The sequence below is a fragment of the Artibeus jamaicensis genome, unplaced genomic scaffold, assembly GCF_021234435.1.
Source record: "Artibeus jamaicensis isolate MK-2021 breed Jamaican fruit bat unplaced genomic scaffold, CSHL_Jam_final scaffold_847, whole genome shotgun sequence".
NCBI classification, from domain to species: Eukaryota; Metazoa; Chordata; class Mammalia; order Chiroptera; family Phyllostomidae; genus Artibeus; species Artibeus jamaicensis.
Genome location: NW_026522057.1, coordinates 709,010 through 725,355, shown reverse-complemented (window position 1 = coordinate 725,355; position 16,346 = coordinate 709,010). Strand labels below are relative to the sequence as shown.

Below are 16,346 nucleotides of genomic sequence, written 5' to 3'. Positions count from 1 at the left end.
AATGGCATCTTTCAAAGAGCAGGAGGTCTTAATTTTGATGTTCTGTTTGTGAGTTTTTATGATTAGTATTCATGCTTTGTCCAAGAAATATTTGCCTGTCCCAAGAGTATGAAGGTTTTTTCCAATGTTTTCTTTGAGAAGTTTTGTAATTTTAACTTTTATGTTTGGGTCTTAATTCCTTTTGAATTAATTTTTTTAAGTTCTAAAATTTGTTATAAGATTGTATATATGTATTAAAACTTGCCATTGAATTGTATAAATTTTCAAGTATACAGTTTGGTGGCATTAAGTTTATTCACAATGTTGTGCAACCATTACCACTAACTATTTCTAAAAGTTTATTATCATTCCAGATAGACACTCTTTATCCTTTAAGCAATAGCTCCTCATTCTCACAGTCCCTGTTAATTCTGTTTTACTTCTATCTCTATGTGTTTGTGTATTCTAGGTATTTCAGGTGAGGGGAATCACATAGTTGTTTTTTATGTCACTTAGCATGCTTCATATTGCCTATATCTTGTTGTTTTGGTAAAAAAATTTTAACATTTTGTCCATTTTATTTGTTATTAGCATAAGTTGTTACTGCTGTTATTCTCATTATTCTTTTACTGTCTGTTGATCTGTGGTGATATTCCATTATTCCTGAGAGTAGAAGTTTGTGTTTTCTCTCCTTTGCTTCTTGATTTGTTGTACTTTTTATTAACTTTATTAATATTTTTAAATATTTTTGGTTTTATTTTTCTATTTTTCTCTGCTTTCATTTTTCTTTATTTCTTCGTGCATTTTAAATTTAATTTGCTTTAAAATTTTTTATGTAGAGGATTAAATTAGTGGTTTTATTTATTTAATTTTTTTTTAATTTAATTATTTTTCAAGTACAGTTTTCTGTCTATTTCTCCCATCCCAGCCCACCCCGCCCCACCCCCGTGCTCCCCACCTCCCTCCCATTTCCACCCCCCTTAGTTATTGTCCCTGTGTCCTTTATACTTGTTCCTCTAAATCCCTCCCCTTTTTCCCCCTTAAATTCCCTCCCGTCTTCCCTTTGGTCGCTGTCCCCCTGTTCTCTATTTTAGTGTCTTTGTTTTTATTTTGCTTGCTTGTTTGTTTTGTTGTTTAGCTTTCTGTTAAAGGTGAGATCATATGGTATTTGTCTTTCAACACTTGGCTAATTTCACTCAGCATAATGCTTTCCAGTTCCATCCATGCTGTTGCAAAGGGTAGTAGCTCCTTTCTCTCTGCTGCATAGAATTTCATTGTGTATATGTACCACAATTTTTTGATCTATTCATTTACTGACAGGTTTTATATCTTCCTTTTTAAAATAAGCATTTAAAGCTATAAATTTTCCTCTAAGCACTTCTTTACTTTTACACTATAAAGTTTGACATGTTATATATTTATTATGATTTAATCTAAAATATTTTCTAATTTCCTTCGCCATGCCATCTTTGAATAATAGATTATTATTTTTTGTCATAAAACAAATTTAATTTGTGCAAAATAAAGCAGAAGGGAGGAGGGGAAGGCGATACATAAGATTGATACAAAGAAATAGAAGATGAACGGAAAACAAATAAAATGGTGGGTTTAAATTGAACCATGTAAAAATAGCACATCAAATGCAAATGATATAACCTCCTAGATTTAAAAAAACGGAGACTTAAAAATCATATAAAACAACATGATCTAAATATACAGTATAATAGAGAATAATCAAAAAGCATATATCTGACAAAATTCTATTACAAATATCTAAAAACTACAACTCAGTATTACAAAGTAAAATGTCATGATATTAAAAATAAGCAAAATACTTAAACATGACAACTCACAAAGGAAGATTTATGAATAACTATTAAGTACAGAAAATTATTTAATCTCATTATTAGAAAGATGAAAATTAAAGCCACAAGGAGATACCATGCAAACATATTTACATAAACTAAAAATATTAAAATTTACTAGGATGTAGAAGAGTGAGAATTCCCACACATTGTTGGAGGAAGAGAAAAATGTTTGCAACCAACTCACCATACTGAGTAAAAGAAATGTTACGATGAAAGTATATCATTTACTTGTTTTCCTAGAATAGGCAAAACTAATCTATGGTTAGAGAAGTGCAATTTGGTTATTGTATCTGGGGGAAACTGCCAGGAAATGGGTACAAGGAAACTTCTTAGGGTGATAGAAGTGTTCAACATGTTAATAAAAGCATATACATTTGTTGGATCTAATCAAACTGTGTGCTTAAAAATCTATGGATTTTCATATATAGAAATTTTAATAAAAACTGAAAAGTAATAGCATGTACAACATGGGGCTGTGTATCCACCAACACATATAGAACCTGTTCCATCCCCAGTATTTCAAAAATCTGCACAGAAGTTCAGGCAGAAATACACAGATTAAAAGTGTGATACAGGATAGTACAAAGTTCTACTGTGCAAGTATAATAAATCAAATATGTTAATGGAGAAAATGAAATGACATCCCAATATAGTCTGTATTGATATAAAACACATTTTTAATAATTTGCATTAAAAATGATCAATTCCAACAAAAATATGAATGTGTTGCTACTGAGTAGAACTCCTCTGTATAACAATTTTGGTCAAATGAATGCGTATAATTCTTTAGTAGAATGCTAGTTCTATCATTTTCTTACATTTTTAATTGCCAGGCCCTATAGACAACACATTTATAAACTTGTCTCCATTTCAACAACCACCACAGGAGAAAGATATTATCATGACTAATAGATTATTTAGAAGTGTGACTTAATTTCTAAATATTGGAGAAATTTTTAGGTTTTTATTATAGTTAATTTTGAATTTATTTCTGTTGTCAGATATCATTTATAGGACTTTAACTTTTTGAAACTTGTTGAGACTTCTCTGATAGCTTAGTATTATATGGTCTTTCTTGATGCAGGTGCAGTGTGTTTGATTAGCTGCCCTGAACTCTAAACTATGCCTCCTCAGTTTAGTAGAACTGCTGTGCTCTTGAACTGTAGCTCTCTGTGCCATTGCAAGAAAGTTGTTCCCAGGCATAGTATCTGGGATAGTTGGAATGTCTCAGTATTTGAATTTTCCTTTTTCGAGATTTTTACTCTTGCATTGCCTTTCCCTACTGCCTGAGGACTGTTGCCTCATATAATTTGTCTAGTGTTATGGTGGTTTGTAGCACAATGGCTGGTTTCATTTCAGTGACTATGGAATATTTGCAGGTGCATGTTTGGCAATCTTAATGTTAAAATTGAGAGGCTTTTCATTCTCTTTTAAGTCAAGCCTATAATTTTTGCATCAAATGTAAAGCTAATGCAGTTCTCATTGTTTTCTACATTCTCACTTCTTCAGGTAACTCAACAATATGTGATGACATTGTTCAACATGACTTTTGTCCCTGTTACAGTCTATAGAATTGAGTAATATCTAGCTTTTAAAGAATTAGTTGTGTTTTTTTCTCTTTATTACCAGTTAAATTAATAACTTTATTGAGTTTTTATTCTTGCCAGTAGCCATTTGTTTCATCATTTTTAATTAATCTTATATGTTTAGCTATTTTAGCATCAAATTTCAAAATCATTTATATTAAACCTATGCATTTTCCATTGTTTTCTGTGATTATTTTACTGTTAAACCACAGGGGGAAAATCTTTGTATTAGTAAAAATCTAAATGTTGATTATATAATATTATTTTAATAACAATCATACCAGTGTTTTATTGATATTTACTTGTTTCTTTCAAATACTATGGCTAATTTGTTGTTTATTCAGTCTTTTTTTTTCAGTGCTAATAAGTGTGCGTGTGCTTTGTGCAAGTGAAGTCTGTTCACTTTTATTAGCAGTTTTTTTTTCAATTTTAAGCAGACCAATATTTGTAGATTTTCTATTTCTTCTTTTTTCTTAAGGTCTGCTTTCTGATTTTTCTATGTCATTACCTCATTTATAATAATCTATACAAGCCATTTCAACCTTTTTCATTTCATGGCACACATAAACTAATTACTAAAAAAATTTTTTTCTGATCTGACAAAAATAGATATAATTTTGATTCTTTCACACTACATGGCTGTTTTGGTTGTTGTCATTTTTTTATTTTACAGTTTAATGGAAAAGAGGTCCATGACCCTAATTAAATAGCTAGTAGGATATTGCATGTTTTAAAAAATTCTTGTGGCATACCAGTGTGCCAGAGCATACTGGTTGAAAATTCCTGATCTATAGGATTAAAAATAAAATGTAATTATATTTAGGGAGTACCAAGTTTGAATATATTTTTATAAAAGGTAGGTGATAGTGCAATTACATGAAGGTTTTTTTCCCTTCCTCTGTGCCATAGGGCAAAGCTTGTTCCTCTCCCGCACAGCCACGCAGGTTTCATTGACTAAAGCAATGGTTATGGAGAAGCCTAGTTCCTTGCTGGTTGGTTAGGAATTTGTGAGACAGTATTACACACTGCTGAACCAGGCCCCAGACATGCTACACAGATTGTATGGAGAGAACTCTTTATGTCCATGGAGGATTGGATTTAGATGGAAAGCCAGCAGATGCAGTCTATGGACACAAAGAGATCCATCCATAGGGGAGTGACATCATAAAATTTCTGCAGCAGCTGTGGCACTAGGATTCACCATGTTGATGCTCATGCCATTCTGAAGGTGTGATAGTCTAGGTGATGGGGATGCTCTCTGATAACAACCAGACTATGAGGAGATTTATGCAGACATTCGTTGTTGCTTCTGAGGGCCCTGTTGCAGGTAAGTTCTATGTTCACAATGGTATCTTCAGGTACCAAGATGAAGTCTTTGGTAGTTTTGTTGTAGAACCTTGGGAGGAACCTGAGGAAGAAATAGAGAAACCTGAAGAAAGACAGCAGACACATGAAGTGATACCTGATGATTTGATAATTTTCTGTGATCAGACTGTCTGCAATGACTTAGAAGGACATTTAGAGAACCTGTTGCTGGACCAGAGCCTGATCCTGAATCAGACCAGAGTAAAAACCTGTGCATGAAATCCAAGAGGAAAAGTCTGAGCCAGTATTGGAAGAAATTGCTCCTGAAGATGCTCATAAAAGTTTTTCTCCAGCACCTTCAGACATAGCTCAGACAGTGCAGGAAGACTTGAGGACATTTTTCTGGACATCTGTGACCAGTAAGAACCTTCCACCCAGTGGAGCTGCTCTAGTTGCTGGGATACCGCCTCATGTTGTTAAAGTACCAGCTTCGCAGCCTCACCTGGAGTCTAAGCCTGAATCTCAGATTTCACTGCAGAGCCCACAGAGGGATCAGAGAGTTTGAGAACAGCAAATAAATATTCCTCCCCAGAGGGGACTTAGACCAACCTGTGAGGCAAAGGTTAGCAAGGTGATGTTGAACTCTAAAGAATTCTGAGATACCTTGACAGCCATCAACTTTCATTGGAAATCTGCCTCATGTGATGGACAAATCAAAGTTTAAAGATCCTTCCCCCCCTCCCCCTTTCCTTCCCCTCTCCCTTCCCTTCCCTTCTCTTTCCCTTTTCCCTTCCCCCCTTCCCCCTCCTGTCCCCTCCTCTCCCTTTCTCTTTCCTCCCCTTTCCTCCCCCCCTTCCACTACAGAAGTCTTTTATTTTTTTTACACTTACCATGCCATGAATGCATAGGGAACAGATTCCAGGAATTCAGGCTCCTTGCCATTGATTCTCACAAAGTATATAGAGCCATTGATGCTTCAGTAAACCCAGGTACCTTTCTCTTTGGCTTCCTTCTTTTTCTGATCATTTTCTTTCAGACGTTTCAGGAAGCTATCTTGGCCCTTAGAGTGCTTAATACACTCAATGTGTACATTATTTCTCTTGACAAGAATCTTGCCCTTGCCCTAACCAGTGAGGTTTAGTTGGTCGGGCATCATCCTGAAAAGCAAAAAGTTGCTGGTTCGATTCCTGGTCAGAACACATGTATAGGTTGCAGGTTCAGTCCCTGGTTGAGGTGCATATGAGAGGCAACCAAACGGTGTTTTTCTTTCACATTGATGTTTCTCTCCCTCCCTTCCCTCTGTCTTAATACATATTTAAATATATATACTTATATATTTAAATACATACATTTAAATAAAAAGAATCTTGCCCCTGTTTATCTTTAACAATGCCCACCACTGTGTGCTGGGTGATATTGTGGACTCTTCCAGTTTTGCATGGTAACATTTGAGGGGCACTCACTCCTTTTTTAACAGTGCCTATTCCCTTGATGTCTACAGCATTATCTTTCTTGTAGATTTGTATGTATGTGGCCAAAGGAGCAACTCCATGAATTTCTGTTTAAAAATTTTACTTATTTATTTTTAGAGAGAGGGTGAGGTAGGGAAAAAGATGGGGAGAGAAACATCAGTGTGTGAGAGATACATTGATTGGTTACCTCTCGCATGCCACCAACTGAGGACCCGGCCAGCAACCCAGGCATGTGCCCTGAGTAGGAATCGAACTGGCACCCCTTCAGTTAGCAGGCTGGCACTCAATTCACTGAGCCATGCCAACCAGGGTTGCATGTTTATAAAAAGACCTAGAACATGTAGAGGGTGTCTCTCCTCTTTCCTTTTGTGTTAGTCATTTTGTCAAATTACTACAAGATGGCAGTTTTGGCCAGAAGGCTTAAAGATTTCTTTCAAAGTTATGGCAGTGTAGCGAAGCTGTGCATTAACAGTGCTGGGAAATTGCCCCCAATTTTTATTTCATCATGTGTGATGATTCTGAGCCTGTTCAGAAGGGCCTTAGCCAACAGGCCCATCATGTTCAGAGGTGAGGTCTGTCCGAATGTGGGAGAGAAGACTCAAGCTTCCGTGGAAGGGGGCCGAGATAACTGCCTGCGGTGACCCAGAGGTCCTGGAGGTGGGGTAGGTGGAGGGAGAGGCCCTCCCTGTAGGTGTGTGGTGCAGAAACCAGGATTTGGAGGGGGAAAGGGAATTGCTTTGCTTTGTGTATACAGATGAATTTTTTTTAAACAATCATTTCCCCAAAAGAATGAATTTCTTTCATGACTGACATTTGGTATGTTTTGGTCATTGGGATTTTTTTTACTTATTTTCTACATATCTCAGAAGCCTTTGAGAAATACAGGATTTGATCAACATTTTGAAGTCAGGAAAAACCCAAATCATTTCTTCTTTTGAGAGTCATGACTATCTTCTGTTGTGGAGAAACTACCATTAGAAAAATTGACCATTTTGATGCTTGCTGGTTTGGTTAAAAACTGAGTAAGAGGTGTTAGTGAAAAAAACACATACACAAAGTAAGTGTAGAAAATTGAAAATTTTCATGCTTTCAAATCGTTTTTTTTAATAGATAAAATTATTTAAATAAGCTAAATGAAAAAACTGATATAGATATATCTAAGTGTATATGTTTATAAAAACACTAATTTTAGTAATTGTTTAACTATCAGTATAAAAAATTGGCCTTTAACATTATATGTTATGTCTAACCCTGCACATAAATACATTTATTAGTAATACAAATTTCATAATTCTGCAGAATATTTCTCAGTTGCCATGTGATCTGTTATGAATAATAAGCTAAATTATAAATATTGTTAGAACCATGAATGGGAACAGAAAGAAATTATGTAAATGAGAGTTTGGCTATACTTGTAAATAATACTTGTATTAGCCAAGAAATCCTTTGCATTCATGTTACTTGAGAGGAAGGATTTGATATGTTAATTTGTGTCTTTGCTTACTTCTGAGACTCTGCGCTGCCCAAATACTGTATAATTTCAGACAGGTTTCTCAGCAGTTTGCACTTTTACAGCGCATAAACAGTGGTCCAACATGGTTGTTTTTTTAAAAAGACATATATAAAGAAAGATGTGAACAAGTGTTTTCCTGGGGTCTGAACAATACAGGTCACAAGAATGGAGTTTTAGGGTTTCACTTTGCAGAATGCTGGATCTCAAGTGACAGAGGCCACCCATTTCTGTAATGAATTTGTGTGTGTGTGTGTGTGTGTGGTATCTCACAGCACCTCTAAAGTGAGGGGCCTATGGGAGAGGCCTTCCTAACGGTGATATACAGTCAACAAATAGTTGTAAGAAATAATAATAACAGGTGGATGTTCTGTTTTCCATACTGTAAATTGTTGAGTCCTATTACCAGGGAAATGTTAAACTTTCCTAGTGCCCACAAGCCACAGGAATATTGGCACAAATGGATTTCAGTGGCAATAAATTTAAAGAAAGTGGTCTGTGTGGGGATGTGTTAAACCCTGGGGGGAGTAAGAGTGATATCTTCCTTTGGTCAGATGAAGGCCGTAAGCTATGACTTTCAGTCTCTAAAATATCAAACAAATGTTTTCTGACTTTAACATTATTTAAGGAACTCTGTGCTCTTCCTCCTCTTCCAATTTATCATTGTAGAGCAATCTAGAGAGAAATCCATTTGCTATTGTTGTCAGAGTCTTCTACTAAAGGTATTATATAAAACATTGATTCTAGACATTACTTTGATTCACCAACTTAGCTGAAGACAGGATCTTAAAATATCACAAGAATAATAATAGTGCATCTATCATAGGGCTGTGATGAGGACTACCTGTGTATTACATGTAGAGTGCTTAGTGAGTACTTGATATATGTTGGTTGCTGTTATGTCATTGTTGTTTTTTATTTGGTAGCTTGGGCTTAGGTATTAGAGAACTGGAGAATATTGAGTAGAAGCTTAGGGCTCTGCCTTAACTGTATAGCCTCAGCTTGGGATGGGGATAGACCTCCACTGGTGTCTTAGCTGGCGGAGTATGGACTTTGGTGACTGACCCTGATACCATCACGAGACTTCCCCAAAGTGGGATTCAATACTTTCTGAGAGGTGCTGGATTTCTGAGAGGGCATTTTCATTTTCATTAGAACTTGTGGAGAACGGGGGATTCTGAAATAGAGGCTATAAGAGACTAGAGGTTGGGTTGGTACATGGAGAGGAAAAGTGAGTGTCTGTAGCTACTTATGTAGGGCAAGTTTGCTTGGGTAATTAGAACAATTACTCAGATTTTTTAGACTATGGCCCTTGATAACAAATAGACTTTACATTTTAACCTGTCACACTCACACATTTGGATTTGTATGTTTATAAATATGTCAGTAATAGATGTCACAAACACAAAATTCACAAGTTATTCTTGCCCCAACTATCTTTGATGGACTCCAATATTTTCTTTTCTATTCCATTTTATTTTGTTTCTGTTTAAAGAAAATGTTGGTCCTGACTTCCTAAATTGACTTCTTGACTCACTAAAGAGTTGTGGCCTGCAGTTGAAAAAGCACTGGTTAGAGTATGAATTAATCCTTTGAATGTTACCCTAGAAAAACAATTTCACATACTGTGTCATCTGAATGAATGAAAGGAGCCCATCAGAACTGGTGTGTGTCCTGGAGCAGGGGACTAAGACTTTTGCTTACTCTTCCATTTCCTTAGTTGTTAGTGCTTAGTTCTATAGTCTACTTGATCATTTGCCTCTCTACATGCCTGGCTGTTGTTGTCCAATGGTTTCTTATGTGATTAGGCTTATCTCCTCTTTTACATCAAGAGCTAGCTCCTGGAGGGCAAGACCTGTAATAATAGCTACCGGTTCTAGAGCGCTTCCTCTGTGCTAGGCATTTTCCTGGGTTACATATATTAGTCTCACCACAACCTATGTATTAGGTACCTTAATTATTTTTATTCTACAAACGGAGAAATTGAAGCATACAGAAGTGCATTAGCTTACCCTTGAGAGTTCTTCTGCAGCTTACCTCAATGTCTTTTTTTTTTAAATATATTTTATTGATTTTGCTATTATAGTTGTCCCAATTTTTCCCCTGTTGCCTTCTCAACCCAGTACTCCCATTCTCTCCAGCAGTCCCCTCCATTAGTTCACTTCCATGGGTCATGCATATAAGTTCTTTGGCTACTCCATTTCCTGTACTGTTCTTAATTAACATCCCCTGTCTATTTTGTACCTACCAATTTGTGCTTCTTAACCCTTGCACCTTTCCCCCTACTTTTCCCCTTTCCTCTCCTAGCTGATAACCCTCCAAATGATCTCCATATCTATGATTCTGTTCCTATTCTGCTTGTTTGCTTAGTGTTCTTTTTTTAGGTTCAGTTGTTGATAGTGGTGCATTTGTTGCCATTTTAATGTTCATAATTTTGATCTTCTTTTTCTTAGTTAAGTCCCTTTAACATTTCATATAATAATGGCTTGGCGATGACAAACTCCTTTAGTTTTACCTTTTCTGGGAAGCACTTTTTCTGCCCTTTAATTCTAAATGATAGCTTTGCAGGGTAGAGTAATCTAGATTGTAGATCCTTGCTTTTCATTACTCTGAATACTTCTTGCCAGTCCCTTGTAGCCTGCAAAGTTTGTTTTGAGAAATCAGCAGACAGTCTTATGGGAACTCCTTTATAGGTAACTCTGCTTTTCTCTTGCTGCTTTTAATCTCTTGCCGCTTTGCTCTCTCTTTATCTTTTACCTTTGGCATTTTAATTATCATGTGTCTTGGTGTGGTCCTCTTTGGGTCCAACTTGTTTGACACTCTGTTTCTAGAACTTGTATGTCTATTTCCTTCACCAAATTAGGGAAGTCCTCTTATTGTTTTTTCAAATAAGTTTTCAATTTCTTACTCTTCCACTTCTCCTTCTGGCACCCCTATGATTTGGATGTTGATACATTTGGAGATGTCCCAGAGGCTCCTTCTAGAATAGAATGAGAATAGAATACTATTCTCATTTAATTTTTTTTCTCCTTGCTATTCTGATCGAATGCTTTTTTCTTCCTTATGTTCCAAATTGTTGATTTGAATCTTGACTTTATTCTTTCCACTGTTGGTTCCCTGTGGATTTTTCTTTATTTCACTTAGTGAAACCTTCCTTTCTCCCTGGATCTTTTTTTATACTGTTGCAGTACCCAATTATTTCTTTGAGCATCCTGATAAGCAGTGTTTGCAACTCTGCATCTGATAGGTTACTTATCTCCACTTTGTTTAGTTCTTTTCCTGGAGTTTTGTTCTATTCTTTCATTTGGGTCATATTTCTTTGCCTCCTCAATTTGGCAGTGTCCCTGTGTTTGTTTCTGTGTATTAGGTAGAGCTGCTTTGACTCCCTGTCTTAGTAGCTTGGCCTGTGTGGGTGAATGTAGCTTCTTTAAGTGCTTGGTTGTTGGACTTCCATACAGCTTGATTTTCTGACGAATCTGGGTAATGTTTGTTTTGTAGTTGGGTTGTAATTTTCGCAGTAGTTGTGCATGGAGGTAAAACATGTTCACCTTTGCCTCTACCTTGGCCAGAAGTTCAATATGTTTTTAGTAGTAGAAATTGAATTAAAAATGGCTCTGAACTTTGTCTAAAGAAGGGCTATAGAATTTACTTAAATTGATAAAATTCAGAATTTGAATAATGACTGTGCTTTAAGCCCTGACCTTAAGGCCTTTTCATCTTCCACAAGCCTGGGTTTGAGAGCGAATAACATTGCAGAAATGCCCGCATATCCTTAGGTCATTAACAATTTAGGATCCTTAATGTGCTATCTTCCAATCCCCTGCCTGCTGCAACAGCTGTTCTGGCCTGGCCAATGCCTCCAGAGTTAATAGTGTTTCTGTCACAGGGTGAGTTTTCAACTTGGTATGTACAGTTTCTGCCAGTGTGAGCTCTGCTGCCAGGCCTCAGACTTGGAAGTTGCAACTGAGTTGTGGGGGAGGGAGTTTGGTGCTTGTTACCAAGGAGGAACAAGGTGCTCTGCTCTGCAGGGCTCTGATTTGTTGCGGGCTGAGTGTGAATGATGTCAGGCAGATTAGAGGACGGACAGCTGATTCATTTGGGATCTGGCACTCCTCACTCTCTCACCGCTGTTTTCTGGACTCTTAGGTCTTTGGGAGGGGAGGGGTCCTGAATATTATGTTTTTGAAGAAAAGTACTTTAATTTTTCTCTTAAGTTTGGGAAGCCTTTGTAAGTTTCCTTTGGCTTATAGACTGCATACCCCTTGTGTGAGAGAACTTCCTGCCAAGACTCCAGTGTGAGAGGGCAAAAGCTTGAGTAGCCAGGAAAATGATGAAACGGAGGAGAGAGAGACTGGGAGCACCATGCCTGCGGATTCAGTAAGGAGGCTGGGGTCTCTGAGTAGAAACTTGTAGATGTCCGGAAAAGAACTAATGCCAACTAACAGAGCTTCATTTACTTGGGTAAAGACTATGCTATGGAGATATCTGTCAGGAAGAAGGCCGAGATAGCTCATAAATTCAAGGTCAAAACAGTGGTCCTTGGCAGGGGCATAGGGGTTTCTAATTCTGAATATTGAGTTATTTATCCTTTTAGGGGTTCTTAGGTACTTGGGGAACTGAGTTAACAACGAAGATCAATTGTTTCTTTCCTGGCTTGAAAGCAGATGTTTAAAATTAGTCAACACTGCAATATAGGCCTCATGAATGTGAGAAAAAAAATAGAAATGAAGGCATCTCCTTCTTTGACTAGAGATAGTATTGTATTTCTGCCCCGGCCTGAAATACTGGACTTCAGATCTGCCTGTGTAGATCCAAGCTGGAGTCCTTAGGGTGTAACCCAAATTTTATTCTATGTTGGCTCATATAGAAATGTACTTAGGCGAGGATTTCAAAGCTGGAGAATGAAAGATGCCTTCCACCTCTTGGTAGCTTTTCCAAGAGCTACATGGGCTTATATAATGAGACAGTACTGAATGACCTGACCTGGGAATTGGGGAACCAGGGACAGAAGTGTCCTAGAATCCACTCCACCTCAGCGATCTGTCTTTAACTGTGTTTGCGTAACTCACAGGGGAGAGGGAGCACACTGTCTCTCCCTGAGTGTTAGTGCTCACCCAGAGACAGCTGGCGTAGCAGATAGACAGACTTCTGCAGTGGGCTTCCTTTGGGTCGTTACCCTTCAGTGTCAGTGGGTGTTATTAATTGAACTAATGATTCTACCAGACTTTGGAAAATTTAGACTTGTTTGAAGTGTGAAATTGTAAAGATTGGCATACAGTTGACTCTTGAACAACACAGATTTGAACTGTATGGGTCCACCTATGTGTGGATTTCTTTCAATAAATATTATAAACATTTTCTTTTCCTTATGATTTTCTTAATTTTTTTCTCTAGCTTACTTTATTGTCAGAATACAGTATATACTACATATTCAATATATGTGCTAATTGACTTTTTATTGTTTGTAAGGCTTCCTTCTAGTCAATAGTAGATTATTGGTAGTTAAGTTTTTGGAGAATGAACGTTATACATGGATTTTTGATTGGCATGAGGGGCTGGTGCCCCCAACCCCACATTGTTTAAGGGTTAACTGTACTTTTAAAGAAATGTTTTATTTCCATATTAAGACTAAAAATTTAAAGACTATAAAAAGCTTTGTCAACTAAAGTGTCATTTAAAGTAAAGGGGACTTGTTAGCAAAGTTGGAGTTTTTTAAATTGAGTTGTAGCTTAAGAAAACGTAAGTTGTCAAAAATCATGCTCTCCAAATATTGGTGCCTTGGTATTAGTAATCCTTGTATCTGTTGTAGTGATGTTGAATTTAGGTTAGGAAAATGCTCCTTGGGGTAGATTCTCCTTGGAGGTAGTGAATAACTTTTTGTTTCAAACAATCCTTTTTAGACTCTAGTCCCAATGTATAACCAGTTTGCAGACTGGTCATTAGGAGCAAAAGGAGAAAGACAATTGGTTTTGGTAAATTTTTTAATAATCCTAATTGTATAGTCATCAAAATGGCTAAAGCCTCATTTTATGTGAGACTTAAGATTTAAGTCTTCAAAATTTTGAATAAGCAAAACTATTCAGTTTAATAAGAAGTAAATGTCTTATATTGTCATTAGCTCTAGTTTATATATGTTAGTGAGCTTATTTTTGAATAGTTCTTTAGGAAAGTAAAAATTCTTGAAGTCAGAAATTAATATTTTACTTATAATTTTTAAAAATATGTTGAGTTTAAGGAAATTTGGGCATACCTGTAATTTTAAATACTTGTCAGCCCTCCACTTTTCTATCCTATTATATCCTCACGTTGTGTACTCATCTGAGAAATATACTGAAGACAGCTAGGAGGGTAATGTGTAGGAAAGTAAAAATTTCCTTTGAATACATGTATTTAAACAAAAGTAGGATGTCACATATCTATATCCAAACCACCAGCAATAACAAAAAACTAACATTTTAAAACAGTTCAGGTGTTTATGTGATAGTTAATTTTTTTAATTTTGGGAATAAAATATTGTTGCGTAGTAGGGTATTTATATAGAAAGCCATGGTGCTACTGTAGCAAATTAAATGCTGTGAATCTGTTAATAATTTGCCATAGATATGGCACTTATGGCATATCTATTATTCATTAACAAAATAGAAATCTATATTTACCATTTGTCTGTTCTCAGTCTAATGATCCTATTTATTTACTGGTCTTCATTAGGATTTAACACATCAAGATGGTTAGATTGTTTTTAGAGGAAAAACGTAACCTGGAAAACTAAAGTTTAAATAGAAGCCAATTGTGTTATACAGAGTTGCGACATTGGTTGATACACTCATTAGGCAAAAGTTAGTTACATAAATTGGTGTCATTATAGATATAACCTAACAATTTATAAGCTATTATTTAGAATGTTTTACTTTTATGAAAATAAAACTTCTCTGGGAAGTTTTAGTCATTGCACACAAAATATCACCTATTGCTTGCTTAATTGATGAATTGCATTAAATTTGCAATATTTTCCCAGTAGTCAGTACTAAATACTTCAAATGCCTAAAACGTAAATTTTTGGTTTAAATTCTGAAGATTCTGTTTTAGTCTCAATGGTCATTCTGTGCTGACTTTGGTACTGAGTTGTGATATTTAAGAATGATTTTTGACTACTGAAAAGTCTTAAGTCTCTTGCCTAAATTAATTCACTTTGAAGGTGTTTCCTTTTGGTTAAAAACAATCACTGACCTTGTTCTTTTTTTACTATGGTGCTTGTTAGAATCTCTGCTCTTTGCCGAGGATCTGAAGTAAACCAGCACATGTATTCACCCACATCGGCTCCAGCCCTGTCCCTCATTAAGGTCCCATATAGTGCTGACTGTGCTCTGGCTGCTGCTCCTCTTGCTTTTTTCCTGAACCCACAAGCCCATAGCAGCCCTGGCAGTCCCTGTTCCAGCCGCCCACTGCAGTGGAGGTAAGAGAACGTTTGTGGTGTGAACTGTGGGCCTGGGTGATTGCTTCTGGCCTAACAGGTAAAACCCGAATTTTTCTCCTTAGTAATGGGGAGAAACTGAATAAAAGTCATGACCCTGTTACAGAGAAGAGTAAAAGGAATTTCACGATCTCCGCTCAAAATTTCAGGAGAAAGTAGGGTATCACTTCACAGCTTGAGAGTTATGTGTCCATCCTGACTGTGATCACCCTATAGCAGAAGCATAACATGACAGTGCTAGAGCTCTTTAAAGGTTAAGTAGTTCAATAGCACATTCGACACAGCAGGAAAACCCAGTTCCAAAGCAGGTTAAGTGATTTGTTCAGACTGCTGAAGATTACCCTCTACCCATTTCTTCCTGCCTCTATTTTTAGATATTAAACATTATTTGAGTACATATATGTTAGGTACTGTTTTAGGCAAGGAGGACAAACTGGTGAACACAGAAGGATAAAGTTCCTGCCCTCAGGGAGCTTAGGTTCCAGTGGAAGGAGCAAACAAGTTAATGATTAACTATAGAACAGATGGATGTAAGTGATACTGAGAAAATATAGTAGGATAAGGGGACATGGGTTGTCATTTTATAGAAGATGGTCCAGGAGGTCCTCAGGGGTAAGTTGATATACGATTAAAGACCTGAAACAGGTATTGGAGCCAGGATAGAGGTATCTGAAAGAAGAGTGGCTCAGAAGGAGGCACCAGGAAGTACCAAAGGCCCAATCTAAGAGGTTACTTCATATGTTCTTTGTGCAGCAGAGTTTAGTGAAGCTGGTCTAGGATGAGTTATGAGGCAAGCAGAGGGAAATGAGGTGTGAGTTGTAGTGGGGAGCCAGATGAAGTAGAACTTTAGAGCCATTATAAGGATTTTTGTTTTTATGTTGAGTGAGATGAGAAGCCATTGAAGGGTTTAAAACAAGTCATGATTTGACTTAGATCAAAAGGAGCACTGGCTATAGGTAGAAGGCTACTTGTATAATCTAGGTAAGAGACAATGATTGTTTGAACTTGTAGTGGTGCAAGTGTTAAGAAGTAGTCAGTTTTGGGGATGCATTTTGAGAGTAGAATTGCTAGGATTTGTTGATGGATTAGATGCAGAGTTTGAGAAAAAGATGAGGGTGGAAGATTTTGAGTTGAACAATTAGAAAGTTGGACTTA

The 16,346-nt window shown here is 36.7% G+C and overlaps 1 protein-coding gene and 1 pseudogene across 12 annotated transcripts in view; both read left to right on the top strand.

Annotated features, from left to right (window-relative positions):
• The window catches only part of MAST2 (microtubule associated serine/threonine kinase 2), a 166,346-nt gene that overhangs the window by 90,640 nt on the left and 59,360 nt on the right, over positions 1-16,346 (top strand). For 7 of the 12 annotated variants that reach the window (XM_053660533.1, XM_037149817.2, XM_037149816.2 and 4 more), the window contains exon 5: positions 14,979-15,173. The exons of 4 other annotated variants lie outside the window; for them this stretch is intronic. In XM_053660533.1, the coding sequence (XP_053516508.1) occupies positions 14,979-15,173 (195 nt within the window). Of the gene's footprint in view, positions 1-11,853; positions 12,098-14,978; positions 15,174-16,346 lie in introns of those variants that run through there. One more of the 12 variants, XM_037149824.2, reaches the window with a different exon arrangement.
• On the top strand, positions 4,396-5,230 carry LOC119052509 (ras GTPase-activating protein-binding protein 1-like; annotated as a pseudogene).